Genomic DNA, 23,144 nt, shown 5'->3' on the forward strand with positions numbered 1-23,144 from the left:
TTACTTTCTCGCTCCTCACTCATTCACTCACCCATAAACATGATTGCAGTTTACTTTGAGGAAATTTATAACGGATTCACTTTCCCACCCAGTATTGCCTGATCTCTAGTATAGCAAGATACCATCAGTTGTTGGCGATCTGTAGCCCATTTTTATATTGTATTGTCTTGTGAATTAAAATATCTTAGATTTTCTTACTATTTCTACTATTACTTAATTATATGATGTTCTAATTATTTCTTATGTCCTTCATTGGCAGGCTTTTCATAATTTACATATGTTAATAACGAATTAAAACCTGCTTTTGGCACGATATGGGTGAAATACTGCTTTTGTGACTGTAAATTTCAACTCGCTCAATTTCCAGCCTGTTCTTGTGGTGGAGTGTATGGGATTTCTTCTCTCTCCAAATCCACGTGCAATCACATTTTTTCGAGGCAGGTACTATATCTATCTTCACCGTAAGAAACTCTTACGCAGCCTGTTCCCAAGGAGGCGATTTTTATGGCATTCAGTCTCCCAAAAAATCCACGTGCAGCTTGTTTTCTGCGGGGCGGTTCGTAATGGATTTAATCTCGCGCTCCCGAAACATGTGTTATTTCATCAAGATCGCATAAACAAGTCAGATCTCGAAATTTAACACGGAGGTGAGACATTAGACTGGTTCCCCTGCCCTATTCCGCGCTGCGCTATCGCTGCACTACTGTGTAGCCAGCTTGCTGAGCGTAGCATAGGCAGAGTACCAGTCTAGTGAGACATGAGCAGTTGTATATTGTTGTGAAGATTGTTTCCGGGTGGCTACCATCACTTCTTGTAATCCTTTTAAAACCAGAAAAAACACATTGTAGGGGAAGTTGTATTTGCATTTATTCAAAGAAAACAAAATTGGCAAAACCATACCAAATCTTGATTGTTCGGTGTAAACCATCACATTGCAGATAGCTGAGGAACTAAGCATACCACAAGATGTAAGAGATTGCTCGTCATACAGTGAAATAGCAAGCACAAAGGTCGTGTCTCGTTAGCAAAATTAGAATGTGTTCAACAAAGTCAAATTAGCATCAAGACGTATAGAGTGAACCCGTCATGCATCCGGATAGGAGTGAATGAGTGAGTTTAGTTTTACGCCGCACTCAGCAATATTCCAGCTATATATCGGCGGTCTGTAAATAATCGACTCTGAACCAGACAATCCCGTGACCAACAGCATGAGCATCGATCTGCGCAACTGGGAACCCATGACATGTGTCAACCAAGTCAGCAAGCCTGACCACCCGATCGTTGTCGTTAGTCGCCTTTTATGGGAAACAGGGGTTGCTGAAGGCCTATTCTATCCCGGGACCTTCACGGGTAGATTGAGTGAGTTAATATTTAACGTCAAATAGGCATATTTCATCCATATCGTGACGAGAGCAATTAATAACTATAAATCCAGGTTAGTACTGGTCTTCAGCAAACCCATACTTTTAAGAGCCAGTGAACGGAATTGTCAAGTTATCGTACCCAAGTTGCACGTTACTATGCTCATTACATCAACCACTGGATTGTCTGATCCAAAGCTGTGATATTGTTGGATGCAGTGTTAAAAAACAAATAAAATGATATCCAGGGTAGGGCATTTGTCATAAATCTATTTCAAAGGAAGTCCCTTCTTGCACACACGTGGCATACACTGCCAAAAGAAAGTTGTACAAGAAGAAAACTCCCCCGGAACAAGTAAACCTCGTTTGGGCTATTAAGCGCTCGACGGGTACCTTTAAATCAAATCTTAACCCCGTACATTCATTTCGAAGGTGGTGTACCTGTTTTATAGGCGTATTTCAATAACAATAACTTTGATATAACAACGTGACTTTTGTATTCTCAAAATGTATATTACATGCATCGCAAAAGATATGACTGATATGTAAAATACAACGAAGAATTCAATTCACTTAAAGCAGCTGTACGTGGTATCTAATAACTACAAAGCGGTGTTAGAATATACAGCTTAGGAAGTAGACACAATGTATACTAAACAGCTAAAGCAACACAAGTTTCGAAAAAATGAATTCTCAGAAAGGTAAGCGTTCATCTTTAAGTCTATTAAATATGTCAAACAGCGAGTGTTGCGTTTCTTTTGCGGTTCAGTATACTTTTACCGTCAGATATCAATCCTCATCGAAATTAACGTTGTTATTTACTGATACTTTGCCATTCAAATGGAATGTGTACACTGTGCACAGTATGTACCCGTTAATCCGGACGAAGGCGTATCTCGTTGCCCGCATTTACGTGTCGCGAACACATTAAAATGTCCCCAGTTACACGAAGACGTGGCCGTATGAATTAAACTCTCACGACCTGTCAATCATGTAACATGATCAACCAATCAGAAGGTTCGACACAACCTGCCATTTTGTTTGACAACTTTGATCCTGTCAGCCCTATCAAACTCTGTTCTAGCAATAGGTAAACTGCGGGGTGTCAGGAATTAAAGGGTCCCTGTTAAAGAAGTTCCAGTGTAATGCTTCGTCTTATTTTTATACATCATACGTCAGGAAAAATGTAGCAATAAAACACAACACTTCTTTTAGTCCAGCAACAGTTACCCAAACTGCTTTAAAAATTCCTGATTGGCAGATAATATATGTAATAGTACAGTTGTTCGTGGGGCTTTTTTGTGGTCTACAATTCAGTTGTCCAGTTGTTAAATTTTATTTAGATAGATAGATCTTTGTTTTTCATTTTGATTATTTCAGCATCAGTGGAATCCGATAACCAGAGACTACAGAATATTTGCGTAGCGTTGGTATTGACAACTACTCAGTCACACGTCCATGGATAACTGGCGTTTCGCTTTACTAGAATAGTCACAAAATAAGACAGGATGATGGGAATGATGAGTATGGTTTTACGCCGCCTTTAGCAATATCCCAGCAACATCACCAGAAACACATTCTTCACGCATTGTACCCATTAGGGAATTGAACCCGGGCCTTCGGCGTGACGAGCTAACGGTTTAACCGCCAGGCCACCCCATCGCCCCTGAGAATGAGGAAACAATGTGGCAACATAAAGTGTTTACATGTGTATATGGCGAACGAAACACACAAAACACAGCCTGAGAAATAAAAACTGGAATTTCTTTGAATGGAAGTATGTTTTTGGTATTTTATCGTGTTGAAGACGTCATGGAAACAACTAATGACGTCGCTCTGTACATTCCGTCCCTTTCCTACACAGTAGATATCAACAGCATGAAGATGGCGACAAGGGTCGCCTTGGGGTACATGCAAGAGACCAGGTCAGCATCCACAGCAGATAAACGAAATAACCCAGGTTTGGTCTCCCATTTTCAATGGAAGTGCTAAATCTCACTATATACGGTCAAGTAATATATATTCTGTGTATGTGGGTGTAAGAGATGGACTCTGATCCCCCTAAACATATAAATGATACTGGTTTCTGATACAAAACACGCAGCTGAAAATGTTTTCAGATACAATAATTGGGTGCCAAAAAACACACATGAATATGGTGTCCAACACAGCTGGGGGACACAAAACACATATTTGAAGATGGTTTCAAAGCCAATTCATGGTTAACAAAGACAGTTTGAAGACAGTGTCAAAGTCAATTCAGGATTAACAAACACATATTTGAAGACGGTTTCAAATCAAGTTCAGGGCTAACAACACATATTTGAAGATTGTCAAAATACAATTCAGCGCCAACAAAACACATACGCAAATGGCATACAAAATGCCAATATACATGTATTAAACGTGTCTAACACAGGCATGGCACGCGTGTCTTACGTAAGTTGTGTCAGGGACCCAGAACCAGCATTTTTATGTGGCTGACCGCGAAATACCAAGAAATGTCAGATCTTCAAAACAGATGCGTGCACACGGCGCGGCCATATGATACTATACGCTGCAAATGTTTCATACCTCGTGAATTAATTCATCAAATATGAAAACATAAAAATGCATTAATTTGGGCATTTGAATAATAGGTTCCAAGTGAGACAGCAAGGCAGATGCATGTTGAGACATATCTTCAGATCAGATGTCACATGATGAAAGGTGTCTTCTAATCATTTAATCTGTAAAACTTTCACGTGTCACCCAATAGGACTGAAACAGTAAACAAACAGAAAACAGATGAATTTTATGTGGTTTAAAATGGTTTTAAAAAGTCATATTATACATAAGGTTATGAACATATTTAACGTCACCAGGTATTTCTCTCTCGGCCTCAGTTGTTGGCGATCTACAGCCTGGTTTTATATTGTGTTGTCATCTATAGTTAAAATAATTTAGAATTATTTTTGATTTTACGATTCTGTCTGTGATAATCTGGTTATTTTACTGTCCTTCGTCGACAGGGTTTTGTAAACTCGCTCACTCTGAATCGACCACCGTATCCATGATTACTCGTACACTAACTCAGGAGTGAGTTTTACGCCGCACTCAGCAATATTCCAGTCATATGGTGGCGATCTGTAAATAATCGAGCCTGGACCAGACAATCCAGTGACCAACACCATGAGCATCGATCAGCGCAACTGGGAACCGATGGCATGTGTCAACCAAGTCAGCAAGCCTGACACCCCCCCCCCACCCCCCCCACCCCCCCACCCCCGACCCCGTTAGTCGCCTCTTACGACAAGCATAGTCGCCTTTTATGGCGAATCATGACAGAACAGGTTTACTTAAAAGCCTGACTGTGAACGTGGACTGTCTGTTGGCAACAAAATTGTACTGCAATATATTGCGATGCAGGTACCCTGTGTTTAACAGTGAGTGGCATTAATTGTGCATGTCAATCCGATTTTCCGCATTGTAAGTCCCTAAACATATATGTTATGGTTCTGATATTAACAGATTTGTCATTGAATAAGGAAGGAAACCATCTGCTGTGAATACAAATATGTCGAGGTTTTCATTGAAACCATACAGAGTATCACAAAAAATGTCTTTACCCAATATACCGGTTCTCAGAAAAAAATATTGCAATACGTATCGTTTGCAAAGCGCAATGCGATATACCGGCATACCGATAATACCGTGCAGCCCTCCTGTAAACAGTACCAAACCCTTGATAGGGGCGCTGTGTTATGTCACAATCCAATTTTCGAAACTGACTATTTCCCGACATAATTACTTCTTTTATTTTTGTTTAATTTTTTAATATGTTTTTAGTTTTGTTAATTGATATATTTGTGGGGGAAGGGAAACGTAACATGCACGGGTCCTTCTAAAATCGCTGCCTGTTCGCACATCACCTAAAGAAATACAAATACCAACCTGAAAATGGTGGATGACAAACCTGTCGACGAAGGACTCACTAGTAAAACATACATCTCTGTGGGGCACAATAGGCAATAAAGTAAATTAAAGGCAGAAGAACTGATTGGGTAACAAAGCTGGGCATGACTATTACGTAGAGCTGTCATACTCTACCTCGCAGGGGACTTTAAACAACGCCAAATATTATTAGGGAATATTATGAAAAATTACTGATAATAGTGCATAATTTTGGTGAAGTGAGTGATTGAGTGTAGTTTTACACCCCTTTCAGCAATGTTCCAGCAATATCACGGCAGGGGACACCAGAAACTGTACCCATGTGGGGAATCGAACCCGTATCTTCGGTGTTGCGATGATTGCGTAAATGTGGTAAACTAAAATACGAGTGTGTGAGTGACTTTAGCGATGTGAACAATCAACGACGATATCCCGCCACGATGCACTATAACGTACACACTAAAGGCACGTTGGCCTAAGGAACAGTGCCCACATTTCTGAATCTCTCTTAGCGCTAAGACAGTTGTGTCATACATTATCATTAACTTACGACTATCTTAGAACTAAAAGAGCTTCGAAAATCTGGGTCCTGGGAAGCTGAAAAAGTAAAAAGATGTCAAATATGTTTGACGTGCATTGTGTTGTACAGTGACCCAAAGTATACGTCAATTTAACAGTTTGGTTGCGGACGTGCGCTGCGAAAACTAATATGAAATGTGTTAACTGCTTTTAAATGTGTCAAACCCCAATTGCTAGTTTCAGTCGTGAAGGGTGTGTCGTGTTAGTGTGAAAAATACAACAGTGCTGTAGACATTAGATGTCGAAACAACGTCATGTGTCGGACAACAACGTTACTTGACGTTGACGTCAGTTGTGCGTCAGTTGTTGATGTTAGTAGCAGTCACGGCATGTTAGGATCTGCAAAATATCAAACTACGTACGTCACATGCCCAGGTCTTTTGTTGAAAAATGTATGGTGTCCATTAACACCTGTAACAAAATCTGTAGCAATGACATAACATGAATTTGAAAATCCAACACTTCATATTCCCCGCGTGTCCACTGTTTGTTTCATCAACTGACAGATTGTTTATTGCTTCCAAGGATATAACAGCCGTCTGTAAATAAATGAGTCTGGGCCATTCAGTTCAGTGGCTGGCACCGTCAGCATCAATCAGTGAATTGTGTATGATCAGGGGAATCAACCAAGTCAGCAAATCTGACTACCCGATGACGTCAGTCGCCTCTTAAGACCAGCAATCAGTTTGAATTTGGGGAAGGTGTTCGCTCAAGGGGAGCTTTGCACGTAAAACATACCGTGGGAAACAAATAGGGGGCACTACTTCACATAAGTAATTCTTATTTTTTCCAACAATGCCAGTCATTGCTCGCAAAGAAACATGGAAAGGAAAACACTGTCCAGAGAAGAGAATAGTAATTATTTCCAATATGTGTTTGTGGGTTTCTTTTGAGTTTTTTTTTTTTTTTTTTTTTTTTTTTTTGGGTTTTGTTGTTGTTGTTGTTGTTTTGAGGGGGGATGCTTTTGTGTCTGTTTTTTTGTTTGTTTGTTTGTTTGTTTTTCTTTTGGTTTCGTTTAGCTGTTGTTGTTTTGTTTGTTTGTTGGGGTTTGTTTGTTTTTGGTTTGTTTTTTTGTGGTTTTTTTTTTGGGGGGGGGTGGTTTGATATTGTTTTACACATTCAATTTAAATGTTTTGGGGGATCTAGTTCCCTTCAAAATTGGACATGGATCGGAGCCTATACAAAAGGTGTGTGTGAGTCTGTGTGTGTATCTGCAGCTTTATGTGACTGAGTGTGTCTCCGCCTGACTGTACACCTGGACCCGCTTGCACAAAGCGATCTTAGTGCTACGACTATCTTAAGCCTATCCTAGCTGTAGCGCTAAGATCGCTTTGAGCAAGTGGAGCCTGAACTCATCCATGCCTGCCCCTGTACAATATCACACAACACCATTTAATCAAAGCAATACATACGTTTCTCTTTCTCGTCCTTGTCGATTATCACAGTCTCCTCGGCCTTGAACTCGAATTCGACGTTGTTCACGTCGTTGTTCTGGTCATTGTCAGCGTCACCGTCTTCACTAATCTGTTCCGTCGTTTTCATGGGTGGGTTATTCTCCACCACAAAATACTGCAGGAACGCTCGACAAGAGTTGTAGCCCCTCTAGAACAAACAGCAGACCATAGTATGCACCGATATAGTATGCACTGCACCTCCTGCCATGCCGTACGATCAAACAAACACCTGCTTAAGGGGAGATAACTCTTTCATCCCTCAGAGCAGAGGCGTCGAACCCGCATCTACTTTAATGCAAAGTGCGCACGCATAGACACTCTGATTGATTAACAATATGTACATTGAATGTCACTGAGCTTAGATGGAAATTACCTACTACGGATTAACTAGTATTGATTTCAGATTGACACGGTCGGTCAATACACTTAGATTTGTTTAATGTTTCTCACCAACGTGATTTATGTTCCTGATCAGAGAACAATGTGTACGGCAAATGTAAAACAATATGTTTTAGTAACAGTCCAGATTAGGCCCCAGGGAATAGGCACCATTATTTTACGTAGGTCATGACCTAAAATACCAGTATTTCCAACAAAAGGCACTTGTCCATTATCTTCAGTTATTTTTGCAAAATATACTCTTAAAAAACAGGGGAACTGTACTTCCAATGTACGATTGTCGAAATTGGGAGATATATGGGTTTGAATCAATGTTTTGAGAATGCATCACCGCATGGATTTCATTCAAAGCAAAGCCGTTCGTCTAGTTATCCCCCTTGTTAAGTGACTTGAGTATGACATGAAAATTTCAGGTTTACAGTTTTCAGTCAGTATTGTGTGATGTGACCCTGAAAACCCTGACCATCCACAGATGCAAGAAAATTATGGTCTATTGTAATTGAACGACCTGTCTCAAAAACGTCAAGATTCATATGACCCCCAACCCCCATGCACGTGTAGGAGGCTCCCACATTGTGCACGTGCTTCCCATGCTTTTTTTTTGCATGTGGTGATAACGTGAAATGATGCTGCATACACAAGATGATTGTCATTGTAGCGTTCTTCAATGGGTTTTCTTTCTACCAGACTTCAAAGTTCAGGTTCCCGTACTTTTTTTAAGTGTATTCATTAAAAGAGTAACCATGCATTTCGTGGAAATACGGATGCTATAATCGAGGGACAGTCTTCTGTATCTATAACTGCCTCCAGGGCTTGCGAGCGCCGTGATTTCACAGATCGGTGGTTCGAATCCCTGACGTCACGATATGGCGCAGATATTGCCGATGTGACGTTAAATATTAACTCACTCACTCACTCGAATCCCTGAATGCAGGATTCACGATTGTTGGTTTGTTTATACCCCACTCCGCGTTCATGAAGTCATTTTTGTCTTTAGCCCAAGCGGTTCTTGATACAAATAACGCAACACTTCGCAGTTATAATGTCTTCATCATAACCACCACAATCCAAACCAATTAACCGAAATCACCATGAATCGCTCCCTGTAAGACTGGCTAGTTGGTTCACGCCGTACTCGGCAATATTCAAGGTATATGACGCCAGTCAATAAATAATCAAATCCGCACCAGACAGTTCAGTGATCAACGGCATAAGCACTTTTTACAACAGTTTCTAACCATTTAATTTTAGCGTATTTAAAAGAAATGAAATTATATGACAAGAACTGTATCTACATAGTAAAGTTTTATCTTTGAATGTGATATTTGCCCGAGAATTTTAGTGAATTTACAAAGATTTTTATTTGTATCTTTAATATAGTGTAATATAAAACATATCTTTAGCCGCAAATAGCTGCAAAACTGATGATGAGGCGTAAAATATTTTTCAGCCACTTAATGGCGTGAGCATCGATCTACGCAACTGGGATGTAATGACGTGTCAACCAAGTGGTCAGTTTGAAAAACAGATCCCTTTAGCCGCGTCTTACGACAACCGTGGGTTAGTCATGACCAATTCTGAGCGTGATGAGGAGCTAACAGAACTCATCTAACAGAACTACTAGCAACAAATGATGGTAATCTCAATACTCACCTGCACCACAAACTCCCTATCTTCTTCTTCGAGGATGAAGTCAGACGTGCCTACATGTCCAGTGTTTATACCCACTGTCCGCCCGATGTCTCTCTCCTGCAGTGAAATCATGCAATCACATTAGAACACCTGGTACCCCAGGTGGAGAATCAACCCGGACCGGTTTGGTGAGCAAACGCATAAAACACTACGCGGGTGGGTAAGAGTTCCTCCCGTTTCCCTATCCCAAATATTATTTATTAACTGATATATACGAGAGTTATTAACAAAACCTAAAACAAAAATTACTAGAGGACTCACAAAAATAACTAAAAGCCCAATATAGTACAATACATAGGGTTGAACCACTTGGTGTCTTAGTGTTGCCTCTGCCAATCTGTGGAAGAAAGAATATTGGGGAGCGGAAGGAACTCTTTCGTGCAGCACGTGCACTACATTCTCTCCGAGCCACGGCAGACGACAATTGTAATAAAGCTCATAAGGGAGAACTGTGGCAGCAATGCATGCATGTATTTTTCATTTAAAAGCAAATAAGTCGAACTAGTTTACGGATCTGTGCAAGAGACGCCTATGCGACTCCCAGCTTACACTAACACCCGATTGAACTGTTAAGAAAAATCGAACACCGACATAGACATGGACAGAAAGGTAATCAACGCTGATTCCATTTCTGCTTGTTTGGGATGGTTAACATTCCACATGTTGAATGATTTCTACTCAAAGAATATATTCAACCATGAATTGCTTTGGTTGATTGTATCTGATAAGAAAAACGTTTTGTTTGTCCGCTGTACTCTGATCTCAGAAGGAAATATTTACCAAACATAATAATATCTGAAAAACAAAACAAAAAATTATTACTCGGGAGAACATATATGTATGAATGCTTTATGTACTATGTCTGTGGCCTCTCCTGTACGGAATAAAGTTTGCTTTGGTGTCACAAAAACTTGGAACGATAATATTCTGACAAAGAAAAAAATGAAAACGGTTCATGTGAATCTGGGTTTGAATGTTTCGGAAAGATAACTCTTCAGTCAATAGTAAAATATACTTTACTGCACAGTTCTCTTGCACAAATTGACAATTTTCAAACTGTATATGGACCGTTATACCAAAGGTCAGTTTGTTCATCATTAACCAAGACAGTTACGACTTGACCTCATCGTCTGCCAAGCACAACCAAGCTGGTAATTATGCTTGGATGTCGTACTGTTATTGGAGTATTCATATTCCATTGGTACAGTTATTTCATCACCTCCACGTAAATCCTCTTCACGTTCGTTAATAAAGTCGACTGGAGGCAGTCCAAGAACGTGAACAGATTCTTGACTTCCTTTCTCTGGTAACCAAGGAAACGGGTCTGCAGACAAATGCCGTGTTCCTCAATGAAAGTCACCAGTTCGTTATACTTGATCTGCAAGACAGAAGACCTGTATTACACAACGATTCAGTTCAACAAAGCGATTTCAGCGCTGAGATGTTTATATATTCCATACGTTAGCATAGTGTGAGTATCGTTTTACGAGGCATTCAGCAATAATTCAGCATTCATCATGAATGGACTTCACATACTGTAACCATGTCGGGGATCGAACCCGGGTCTTCGGTGTGACGAGCGTACGCTTTAAGTACTCTGTTAAACCACCGCCCATACGTTATCACAGGCGTACATAGACTTAAACATAGATTTGTGATTTAACCAGTGACCCGTTTCATGAAGAGACATTAGCAGTTGGGCGATCGTATTACCAATATATAATATTGGCTTATCTGCGCTTCGTGGAATGGGACTACAGTGAAATGTGGAATTAGGCAAAAAGAATATGCTGTTTTGAGGTGGTTCATCGTTTATATCGACCGACATCTTTAATTCAGATCGATTGCATTAACAAGCTCAACGATGACTAACCTCAAAATAGAAACACTCGTTTACTTGGTTAACACTCAGTAACCCCTTCAAATTTAGTCACTGTTGTGAATTCCATCCGAATATGGTAAACGCAGCTTTGACTATAGTTTTAAAACAGTTGTTATAACCATGTGTTCGATGTACGTATTGTGACTGCAGACGTGGGCAGGACCAAGAAAACATTTCGTAATAACCGTTTTACGTATTCTGAAAAAAACTACTGCAGGTGTGCGGGACCAAGAAAGCAATTCGTTATATCTGTTTGTCCGTTGTAACTGTGTGTTCGTAGTTTAAAGCACATTTACCTGTCCGTTTCCATCTTGGTCGAGGATTTCAAACGCCTTCTGTACATCCACATCCTCACCGAACAGGATCTCAGCTTCACTCCGGGGGAAGGCTTCCTCCTGGGGAAACATTCAGTTTGTTTGGATTAAGGCCAATTTGGACAGTGATGCCACAGCGTGACAACATTTTTGTACATTTTTAAACTTTGATATAATAACGTGTTATCTGATTATAACTAGGTATTGATATTTACAATAATAACACGTGTATTTCATGCTCAAGAATCCATACACACGTTTCGCGTTTGGGTGCTGACATCATTTCACCATTTCTCTCTTTTCATTTTCAACTTCCTACGGAGGATACACCTCATGGTGTGCTAGAACGTTAACAGCCACTGAACAGGGCACAAAAGGTTTACGCCGAATGGAAGAGGCACATCTTGACATTGTGAATATATTTCATCGTATCGAGAGAAAACCTGTGTATTATGGAAGCATTACGACATTAGAATTACTAAACTTCCGTCAATGCACTCACATCTTTGAATGCATCTTCAAGTTCCATCCTTTCTATGACGTCATTGTCGTCCAAATTATGTTTCTTCAGCACCTGTGAGAACATCAGATCAAAATTTTAGTTAGTAGCTTATCGCAGGATAAAAGTCCATTCGGTAATAGGTCTGGACTACACAATCCAGTGACTCACAACATGAACATCGATCCATGCTCTTTGCTGATGATGACTGGTATCAACAAAGGCCGCGAGCCTGACCACCCGATCCCTGTTAAAAGGAACATTGCTGAGACCAATTCTATCTTGGATCATCAAGGTTGTTCAACAGCAACATTTCTTTTTCAAAAGATACAGTTTGGGTAAGCCTCTGTCAGATCACCAGCAGTTACTGAGTCAGTTTATCTCGCTGTGGGATTAAATATTGGTGAAAATTTAAAGCGACTTCGCATGCCCTGGATCTTAAACCGTTCAGTGAAATTCATGATCATGGCTGTAATGATCACAGTCAAAGCCAATCTGGGAGAGAAAGCTGGAATCGGATCCCGTCACGACTAAGGGATGGAACTCGAATCGAATTACGGCACTTACGACAACTTGCAATCACCAACACCTGTTAATATTCAGCCTTGATTCAAAGATATATGCACATATGCCTGTATGGTATTGCGTCGTCTTTCTATTCCAATATTTAAGTCTGTGGCAGGGGTCTGTGAAATAATCGAGTTTGGGCCAGACAATCCACCGATCAACTAACTGCATGAGTGTCGACCTACGAAATCGTGAATAATCACAATTTTTTTCATATTTTGTTCTAGGTTTGTCGGTTCCATCCCTGTGCATGACCTGGTCACCCATCACCTCTGGTTTTTACCCCTCAATAAACCTCAATAAACATGCATGTCGAAACGTAACTAAAATGCTATGAAATCGGCAATAACACACCACACACCACACACCACACACCACACACACACACACACACACACACACACACACACACACGATGTTCATTATGTCAATCACTGGATTGTTCAGAATCCATCAATTCCACACTCCTATCACGCAGGTAGACTGTTGCGGCGTTCTGCAACAAACAATGATACCAGAGTAATCCTACCTTCAAGAAAGCATCCACTGCCCGCACCACTCTGCAGTGTTCTCTCTCAGCTTTCTCGATGTCCTTTTGTTTCTTCATCCGCTGTCTACCCACAGAAAATATCAAGTATTATGCGTAGACGCATGATATAATCTAATTCAATTTGATCTATCCACCACGGCCCTCCCTCTGTCTGGGGCTCCAGGAAGCTTACGATACTGACCCTTTATTCTCGAAACGTTCGCATTCCTAACTTCGACCGTAGCTCATGTGTTAAGAATGGGATTAAGAAGGTGGCAGGGCAACGAACGTTTCGAAAATAGCTAGCCTGGTTTCGACCCCCAAATTGATCTTGAATAATCTTCAAGGCTATCCAATGCTCGTGTACTTCATCAAGTGGCAACAATTCAACCTTTCTTCCACATCAAGCGTGCGCACCCAAAGGAAACTAAAATTGAGTGAGTAAGTTTAGTTTTACACTGCGCTCAGCAATATTCCAGCTGTATGGCGGCGGTCTGTAAATAATTGAGTCTGAACCAGACAATCCTGTGATCAATCGAGCATCGATCTGCGCAATTGGGAACCGATGACATGTGTCAACCAAGTCAGCGACAAGCATAGTCGCCTTTTATGGCATGGTTTGCAGAAGGACTAGTCTACCCCGGACCTTCAAACTGGGTACAAACAGAAATTGGCTTCAAATATGACATGTACTTACATATACAGCTTGGTGTCTGCCGCCGGCCTCTCGGGTGACAGGACACCGATTCTCTTCTCCAGGGTATACCTCAGTACGTCTCTCTCGGTGTCAGCGTACTGAAATAATACAGATTCTGTCTTGAATCAAATAAACGGGTCCGAAGTTATCAGCCAGGGGTATCAAATCACAGTAACCACCGATGGTTGAAAACAGCAGCTTTGTCTGAACCATACACAATGGTCTCATGTTGCCGCACTCAGCAAATAGCGGCGGTCTGTAAATATTCGAGGCTAGACCAGGCAATCCAGTGATCCCGAATGGGCAGTGTGTGTGATACTGACCAGTAGCAACCCGAGGGTTTTCTTGTTGTAGTCACCAAATCTGTTCTTCCTGTCGAACAGACGCGGTAGATCACTGAGAGGCTGAAGTCTTTGTATGAAACTGTCTCCTTGTGCCATGGAGAGGTACCAGCCTGAAATACCAACAAACATGTACATGTATTTCTTGCCACACAGACGCCATGGGGAGATATCATGTCAAAAAGATGCCGTGGAGATATACCAGCCTGGGATAGAAACAAACTTGTCTTGTATGGCAAACAGACGCCATGGCGAGATACAACCCTGCAATACAAACACATGTATGTTGGATCATGTCAAACATAAGCCATGGAGAGATCAAGCCAAGTCCAACGATATAACGTACCAAAGGTACCAGATATAATGCAATGGTCTTACCATCAAAACAGTGGATAGGGTAGTTGCAGAGTATCCCCCCATCTACAAACAGGTCAGTCTCCCCGTATAGCGTGTACTTGGTGGCAGTGAACATCCCTGCAAAGAAAACCTTTCTTTCAGAATCGAATCATGGATACAATGATACAACCGTGTTGTTTTCTGAGATTACGTTGTACACGACAAAATGAAAGCTAGAATGCATACACATCATACAACAAAAGACACTGCTACAGCATATCATCTGCCACAATGGAGATCTCGGTCGCCCGTGTGTTCCGACAGTCAAATCCATAATATTACACTCATTGCAGTCATTACAACTTAAATTTGTATTGTTACCTTTGTCCCTTAGCTGTACCTTGTACAATTGCATGAACATACCACCAAGTATGTACATGCTTTCGTATATGTGTGTGAGTGTGTAGGTGTAATTTGGCGCGTGATCCTGTGCATGGAGCTCAGGTCACATCTCGGTAGAAGTTAAGCAACGTTCAGCGCGGAGAGTACTTGGATGGTTGACTGTGTTTGGCAGCTTGGCTCCTGGGGGTTTCCAGGACCTTGGTCCTGTCCCGTGTGTAGGTGTATGTGTGCGAGCGTAAATTTGAGAACCTTTGTGTAGTATTGATGCCAAACATTAAGGACCTTCCAACACCACTGTTCTTTAAAAATGTAATTTCGACACCAGAAGACAAACACTAAACTAGTATTCAATAATGTGTTACAGATATGTTATGCGAATATTTCCCAAGAGGTCAGTCGTCAGATGAACAAACTAAACCACCAGGTCATTTTGACATTTCCCGTGACCATCAAAGAATTCCCCAATAAAAGCATCCACACAATACCATCTGCTCGGGAAGCGCATAATTCATTTATCAATAATGTCACGACCTTATAGCCATGGTTCTCTGGGCACATGTGTGCAAACCATGTTTTGTTCAAACATGATTAAGCTTGACAACACGATCCGAGCAGTAATTTAATAACTGAATGTTTCATTCTTGACACAGAAGCGGAGACATACGTTAAATGCTACAATTGTCTCTTGTGCAATCACACACGTGTCATCCTGGACGCCGGATCACATATGCTGGTATAAAGGCTCCCATATAGCTATGCTGAGAGAAGGTCTCAAGTGTTGAGCTAATGAAGTTAAAAGGGAGGAACATTTAATTTGTGACAACCATTGGATGGGGGTACGGTTAACATGAGTGCTGAATGATGGGACAACGGCTTTTCACGCTTGTAAAAGTCTAGTGGTGTAAAGTGATCAGCACCTGGACAAGAACAAGCACCTACTATCGTCATTTTCCTCACAGTGTGAAATTACCAGTCACAGAATGAAAGGGCGTTGTTAAATAACAGAATTCAGTGTTGTAGTTTTTTCATTCAAACACTAACACAATAGATTGAAAATTCTGTTGATATTTTCAGAATTCTCAAAACAAGGCCAAATTTAGTATCTTCTTATTCTCCTAATATTCATCCCTCGTAAACTGCCTTACCTGTTGAAAGGATTCTTAATGAACTTCAGAGTGCTTCAGGGATGTTTTAAACAGGTAATTACACACACATCTAGGACGTGTTGAAACTAATTTGAAAGTAATTAAACTTAGTTACCCATAGTTAGTGATTGAGCTGGATGTTACGCCGCTTTTAGCAATATTCAAGCAATATCACGGCGGGGGACACCAGAAATGGGCTTCATTATGTCCATGTGGGAATCGAACCCGGGCCTTTCATCACTCACCCACCGCCCTGTCGGGTAGTTAAATCAAAACATCAAAACGTTGAAGTTATTCCTACGTCGAAAACACAGAGTTGTGTTGCTTTTAGTGGTGTTTATTATTAGTAATACAAAGGTTAAGTAGACCAATTGTTGTCATTATAAGCCAGTAAAATCTGAAAAGTGAAACAGTCAACAGCGAAACTATCAACAGTGAAATAGTCAACAGTGAAACAGCCGACGTACCTGGAATGGACATTGACATGCGCACAGCCAGTCTGACCGGCATATCCGGTGTAGTTTTGGGATGGCAATATTCGGTGTTCATCAGATTCAAATTGGTCACGACCACACACAGCTCGCGCCCAAACCTACTCCTCAGCTGCAAAAATTATTAGGCAGATTATTTTTTATGTTTTATTATTTTGTATTCTTAAAGCATTTCACAGCAGTTTCATAAAATTCATCAAACGACGTCCCAGTCCGGACATAAAATAAAAGACATTCACATAAATAGATTAAGACAAGTTGACCAAAATTTATAGAAAAAAGCTAATATTACATTCAATCGTAGGAATCACTTCGGAAGACTGTATTAAACATTTACTTCATTCCGAAATGTTTGGAATGGAGACATCTTTCATCGAGCTTGCTTTTGAGTATTAGATACTTGAAGACGATATTCAAATGATCCGTACAATGTGAGAACCGTACTTATGGGGGTCCCCGGTGTGATAGTGCTGGGGCATTACTAAAATTGGTTTAAAACTAAACTCACTTACTTATCTATCAACTGTGTTGGAAGACTCATCTCAAAATGTTTGGATCAACGTACTGTAATGAGAGAACTGTTAGTTTGAGGATATAAAACAGCTTGACTACCTGCTCGAATGTGATATCAGCCGTGCCAGTTTTGTCTTTTATTTTGGTACCAAACCACTCATAGATCTTCATGCCAGGGTTCCAGCCATAGTTCTTGAGCAGGTTGGGGAGAAGACTGCAATAACCACAGGTATGATCTGGAACACAAGTACGTATTATGTAAGGTTATAGTTTAAGAGGCAGACCGTAGTAAAGAACGCATGAACTGAAACAAACAGACACATTTAGGTGATGTATAAAGCTCTGGGTTCATTTAAAGACTGAGGTTGTAAATGCATGAACTGTACCAAACGGGCAATTGTTGGTGTTTTGCAAAGCTACTTGTTTATATGAATAAACACTGAGGTTGTCAAAAAGCGCATGAACTGAAACAAATAGAAACATTTAGGCGTTATATAAAGCTCTGGGTTCATATAAAGACTGAGGTTGCCAAGTGTTCGAACTGGAACAAACGGGCACATGTTGGTGCTATGTAAAGCTACGTGTTTATATAAAGATTGCAGTTGCCAAATGTATGAACTGGAACAAACGGACAGTCGTGGGTGTTATGAAAAGCTACGTGTTTCTATGTAGACTATAGTTTCCAAATGTATGAACTGGAACAAGCGGACAGTCGTGGGTGTTAAGTCGTGGGTGTTATGTAAAGCTACGTGCTTCTATGTAGACAACGGTTTCTAAATGTATGAACTGGAAAAAACGGACAGTCGTGGGTGTTATGTAAAGCTACGTGTTTCTATGTAGACTATGGTTTCCAAATGTATGAACTGGAACAAAGGGACAGTCGTGGGTGTTATGTAAAGCTACGTGTTTCTGTGTAGACTATGGTTTCCAAATGTATGAACTGGAACAAAGGGACAGTCGTGGGTGTTATGTAAAGCTACGTGTTTCTATGTAGACTTTGGTTTCCAAATGCATGAACTGGAACAAAGGGACAGTCGTGGGTGTTATGTAAAGCTACCTGTTTCTATGTAGACTTTGGTTTCCAAATGTATGAACTGGAACAAAGGGACAGTCGTGGGTGTTATGTAAAGCTACGTGTTTCTATGTAGACTATGGTTTCCAAATGCATGAACTGGAACAAAGGGACAGTCGTGGGTGTTATGTAAAGCTACGTGTTTATATAAAGATTGTAGTTGCCAAAAGTATGAACTGGAACAAAGGGACAGTCGTGGGTGTTATGAAAAGCTACGTGTTTCTATGTAGAGTATGGTTTCCAAATGCATGAACTGGAACAAAGGGACAGTCGTGGGTGTTATGAAAAGCTACGTGCTTCTATGTAGACTTTGGTTTCCAAATTCATGAACTGGAACAAAGGGACAGTCGTGGGTGTTATGAAAAGCTACGTGTTTCTATGTAGACTATGGTTTCCAAATGTATGAACTGGAACAAAGGGACAGTCGTGGGTGTTATGTAAAGCTACGTGTTTATATAAAGATTGTAGTTGCCAAAAGTATGAACTGGAACAAAGGGACAGTCGTGGGTGTTATGAAAAGCTACGTGTTTCTATGTAGACTATGGTTTCCAAATGCATGAACTGGAACAAAGGGAGAGTCGTGGGTGTTATGAAAAGCTACCTGTTTCTATGTAGACTATGGTTTCCAAATTCATGAACTGGAACAAACGGACAGTCGTGGGTGTTATGTAAAGCTACCTGTTTCTATGTAGAGTATGGTTTCCAAATGTATGAACTGGAACAAAGGGACAGTCGTGGGTGTTATGTAAAGCTACGTGTTTATATAAAGATTGTAGTTGCCAAAAGTATGAACTGGAACAAAGGGACAGTCGTGGGTGTTATGTAAAGCTACGTGTTTCTATGTAGACTTTGGTTTCCAAATGTATGAACTGGAACAAAGGGACAGTCGTGGGTGTTATGAAAAGCTACGTGTTTCTATGTAGACTATGGTTTCCAAATTCATGAAATGGAACAAACAGGAACTGGAACTGAAAGACTGCGATTAGCAAACGGATACATGTCATGGTTATGTATAGGTCAATCACCCTTACAAGCTTTTTTCTACATAAACTACCGTATAGTGAGAGTGATTAAACGGCTTACGCCATGAGGGTATACTGAATTAATACCCGGGGAATGTATTAGGCATGATGAAGATTATCAAAAAACGAACATTTTATTTATTTAAACAGAAATCATTGCCCGCGGGGAGTTAGTCAACTTGTATTAATAAAGCATTTCCAAGAACAATAGACATGACTGTGTCTAGTGGCTAATAGGCTTATATTAAGACTGTGGTTGTCAAATGTATGAACTGGAACTGAGAAACGCTTTTATATAGGAATTGTGAAACGCTGTGAGTTAACATGCAGTTCCTGGTAGCCAAATCTATCATGCGGAACACACGGCAACACACATGGCATTTTGAAAGACATGGGGTTACTCGGGATTGTATGGCTGCTGATATTGTCTGGAACAAATAAACAAATATAGGTGCTATACGAAACTGATGGTTAATACGGAGACTGTAGCAGATACATACTAGCTATATGATCTGGAACAAACAGGTACACGTAGGTCTTACTTGACTGTTAGGATTAATCAGAAGGTGACAGTAGCCACAACGTATCATTTGGAGCAATCAGCTGCAGCTATAGAGTTATTGGCAGGATCTATACAAGCCTGGACGTCTTGGACGTGATCTCCGTACACCAGGGTGTTTTTGTGTATGTGTGGGGTGGAGGGCATATCTGAATTTCAAATCACAATTTACCGTTTGGTATCACACGTAATATTACAACTTTAGTTTTCATTGATGAAGCGAAACACATCGGAGACACATGTTGATATAGAGTGAGTGAGTGAGTGAGTGAGTGAGTGAGTGAGTGAGTGAGTGAGTGAGCGAGTGACTTCAAATTTTACATCGCATCGGCAATGTTGCAGCCATATAGCGATGAAAACAACGTAATCAATTTTAAATATCTGTCGACAAAGGAGAGTTAAAAACTAACTAGACTATCACGGTGATATATATTTAAAACTAATGATGAAATCTAAAATATTTTAACTGTAGAGGACGATACAGTATAAACACAGCCAAAAGATAAGTGAAGGTTGATCACCATACTAGGGACCATGTTGACTTATAGCACTTTTGCTACCACATTGGACTCTGGTTTGATTTCCATCATCCCTTCAGCGATTGTAGGAAGTATTTACAGTACAGTACAAACAAGGTTAAGAGGAGATGTTTGAATACACAAGCCTAAACCATTTAGTGATAGGCAAAGACTGGCATGTCTTACACAATACGTGACCGAAACACGGCAGAATGTTTCTGACGTATGTTTAACAACAGACTCTAAAAACAGAAAATTATGCAATCCTTGTATTGGAATAATGCATTGTTTAAAATGATCCCTCGATGACGAACTATTGAAGACTTTTGACAGGTAGCTTTCCGCTAGAGGTAGTTAGTGTTATTTGATCCCTCCGACCGAGGTATTTTGAAAATGTTTTGATTCACTCTTTTGTGTGATTTGATGGGTCTGGTTTAGTAATACCCCTCTAATATCACGACGGGGGAAAAGAAATAGGCTTCGCACATCGTTTCCATGTGAGCAATCGAATCCGGACTTTCAGCGAGACGAGCGACCTCTGTAACCACTTGGATACCCCCTTAACCCTCAAATACCTTCACGATCACAGCATAAAATTGTATTTCAATCTATGTCAAATAGACTTGCACTCTTCGAAAGGTTAGAACACTTTCAATCATTTGTTTGTGTGGTGGTTAGCTCAGCAATATTCTAGCAACACGACGGCTGTCTGTAAATAATCACGTCTGGACCAGACAATCCAGTGATCGACATCATGATATTTCCGGTACTAAGCTGGTTCCTGGCTCAGTTTAGATATACGAGAATGGGCCCAGCTGAGTCAGATTTCCGGTGGCAAGCGTGTACTCAAGAATTAGTTCTGGTTCCAAATTGACAGGACCGGACCAAATGTACAACCGCGCTTCTGCAAGGGTTATCGGTTCCTTACTGTCAGCTGACAACCAATGAGATAATGCGGAAATGTATGAAAACCTGTTTCGTTACCGGAAGTACAAAGGACTCGCGAAGTTTCGTGAACTACTTACGAGTCCTATAGGCCACCTCCATTGGTGCAACTGATATGGAAATTTCTAGCAACTTATTCGTGTCCATATTTAGGAGATAGGTAATAATACATACCATCCCAAGTCACCAGAGAACATTGGGTGTGATTATCACATACCTAGCTCCAGTTAGATTACTGGTAAGAGTAAAATATTTTCCATAATTATCTTGATTGCTGTAATCACTGCTCTTTACCAAATCGCCTCCGAATTTTTACTGCCAAGTTTATGCTACAATAGTGATACCTTTGTGTTAACTTTTTTAATTTTAGAATACAACCGTTACATCACATTTGTTTGTTGTTGGTTTGACACCTTGTACATTTCCGAACTGATTGTCGGTTACACATTTAGCCCCGACTTGGGAATTAACACAAAACAACTAAATGTTTTAAATGGTTCAGTCCAAATTGAAAATGTAAACACTGTTCAAGGTAAAAGGGATGAAACATTTCAACTATTATTAAGTGTCAAACTTTCCCTGTGCCAAGTCGATTATGAAATTGCTATGTATTGCTAAGGGAACCATTTACACCGTCTTGAATCCCTGTGGTCTGCTTTCCAAAATAAAACTCAATCGTTTACTTTACAGATTTACTGATAAACAGTTTTAAACATCCAGCCGCTAGAAAAACTCTGTGGGACCTCGTGGGTGTTGCTCTCTCTTGAGCAGAAATAAATGAGAAAATGAAACGGAAATGTACTTTCCTGATGGGGACTTAATGCTATGTGAAGCTATAAAAACAGTCTGGTGAAAAGTGCCCCTTCGAACTGATTATGAACTTGATCATTATGAAGAATAAAACCGTATAGTAAATACAGTGATGGTTTTTATTTGATCCTGTACCACGGCGGAGTGTATCTGATCCTATGTAATGGTGTGTATTCGATCCTATACGACTGTGGTGTGTATTTGATCCTATGCGGTGGTAATGTGTATTTGATCCTGTATAATGGTTGTTTGTATTGATCCTATACCATGGTAGTGTGCATTTGATCATATGCACTGGTGGTGGTGTGTATTTGATACTATACAATGTTGGTGTGTATTTGATACTATACAATGTTGGTGTGTATTTGATACTATACAATGTTGGTGTGTATTTGATACTATACAATGTTGGTGTGTATTTGATACTATACAATGTTGGCGTGTATTTGATACTGTACAATGTTGGCGTGTATTTGATACTATACAGTGTTGGTGTGTATTTGATACTATACAATGTTGGCGTGTATTTGATACTATACAATGTTGGTGTGTATTTGATACTATACCATGTTGGTGTGTATTTTATACTATACAGTGATGGCGTGCATTTGATACTATACAATGTTGGCGTGTATTTGATACTATACAATGTTGGCGTGTATTTGATACTATACAGTGTTGGTGTGTATTTGATACTATACAATGTTGGTGTGTATTTGATACTATACAGTGTTGGCGTGTATTTGATACTATACAATGTTGGTGTGTATTTGATACTATACAATTAATGTTGGTGTGTATTTGATACTATACAATGTTGGTGTGTATTTGATACTATACAATGTTGGCGTGTATTTGATACTATACAATGTTGGTGTGTATTTGATACTATACAATTAATGTTGGTGTGTATTTGATACTATACAGTGTTGGCTTGTATTTGATACTATACATTGTTGGCGTGTATTTGACCACTCATTGCAGTTTGTTATAATCGTAATTCGTATACGTGTTCGAGACCAAGAAAATAATTCGTTATCTGTAGCCGTCAGTTCGTGATAAGCATAGTCGCTATAAACGGTGT

At 40.2% G+C, this 23,144-nt stretch overlaps 1 protein-coding gene across 1 annotated transcript in view; it reads right to left on the reverse strand.

The window, feature by feature from the left end:
* Positions 1–849: 849 nt before the first annotated feature.
* The window catches only part of LOC137255709 (uncharacterized), a 45,118-nt gene continuing 22,823 nt past the window's right edge, over positions 850–23,144 (reverse strand). The window contains exons 4-15 of the mRNA XM_067793200.1: positions 17,234–17,370; positions 16,598–16,733; positions 14,626–14,721; positions 14,230–14,360; positions 13,907–14,004; positions 13,210–13,294; positions 12,117–12,188; positions 11,597–11,695; positions 10,638–10,796; positions 9,380–9,475; positions 7,286–7,475; positions 850–4,121 (exon numbers count right to left, since the gene is read on the reverse strand). Coding sequence (XP_067649301.1) covers positions 4,102–4,121; positions 7,286–7,475; positions 9,380–9,475; positions 10,638–10,796; positions 11,597–11,695; positions 12,117–12,188; positions 13,210–13,294; positions 13,907–14,004; positions 14,230–14,360; positions 14,626–14,721; positions 16,598–16,733; positions 17,234–17,370 — 1,319 coding nt within the window. The 3' untranslated portion in view covers positions 850–4,101. The remainder of the gene's footprint in view (positions 4,122–7,285; positions 7,476–9,379; positions 9,476–10,637; positions 10,797–11,596; positions 11,696–12,116; positions 12,189–13,209; positions 13,295–13,906; positions 14,005–14,229; positions 14,361–14,625; positions 14,722–16,597; positions 16,734–17,233; positions 17,371–23,144) is intronic.

This window comes from Haliotis asinina, chromosome 11 (assembly GCF_037392515.1).
Source record: "Haliotis asinina isolate JCU_RB_2024 chromosome 11, JCU_Hal_asi_v2, whole genome shotgun sequence".
NCBI classification, from domain to species: Eukaryota; Metazoa; Mollusca; class Gastropoda; order Lepetellida; family Haliotidae; genus Haliotis; species Haliotis asinina.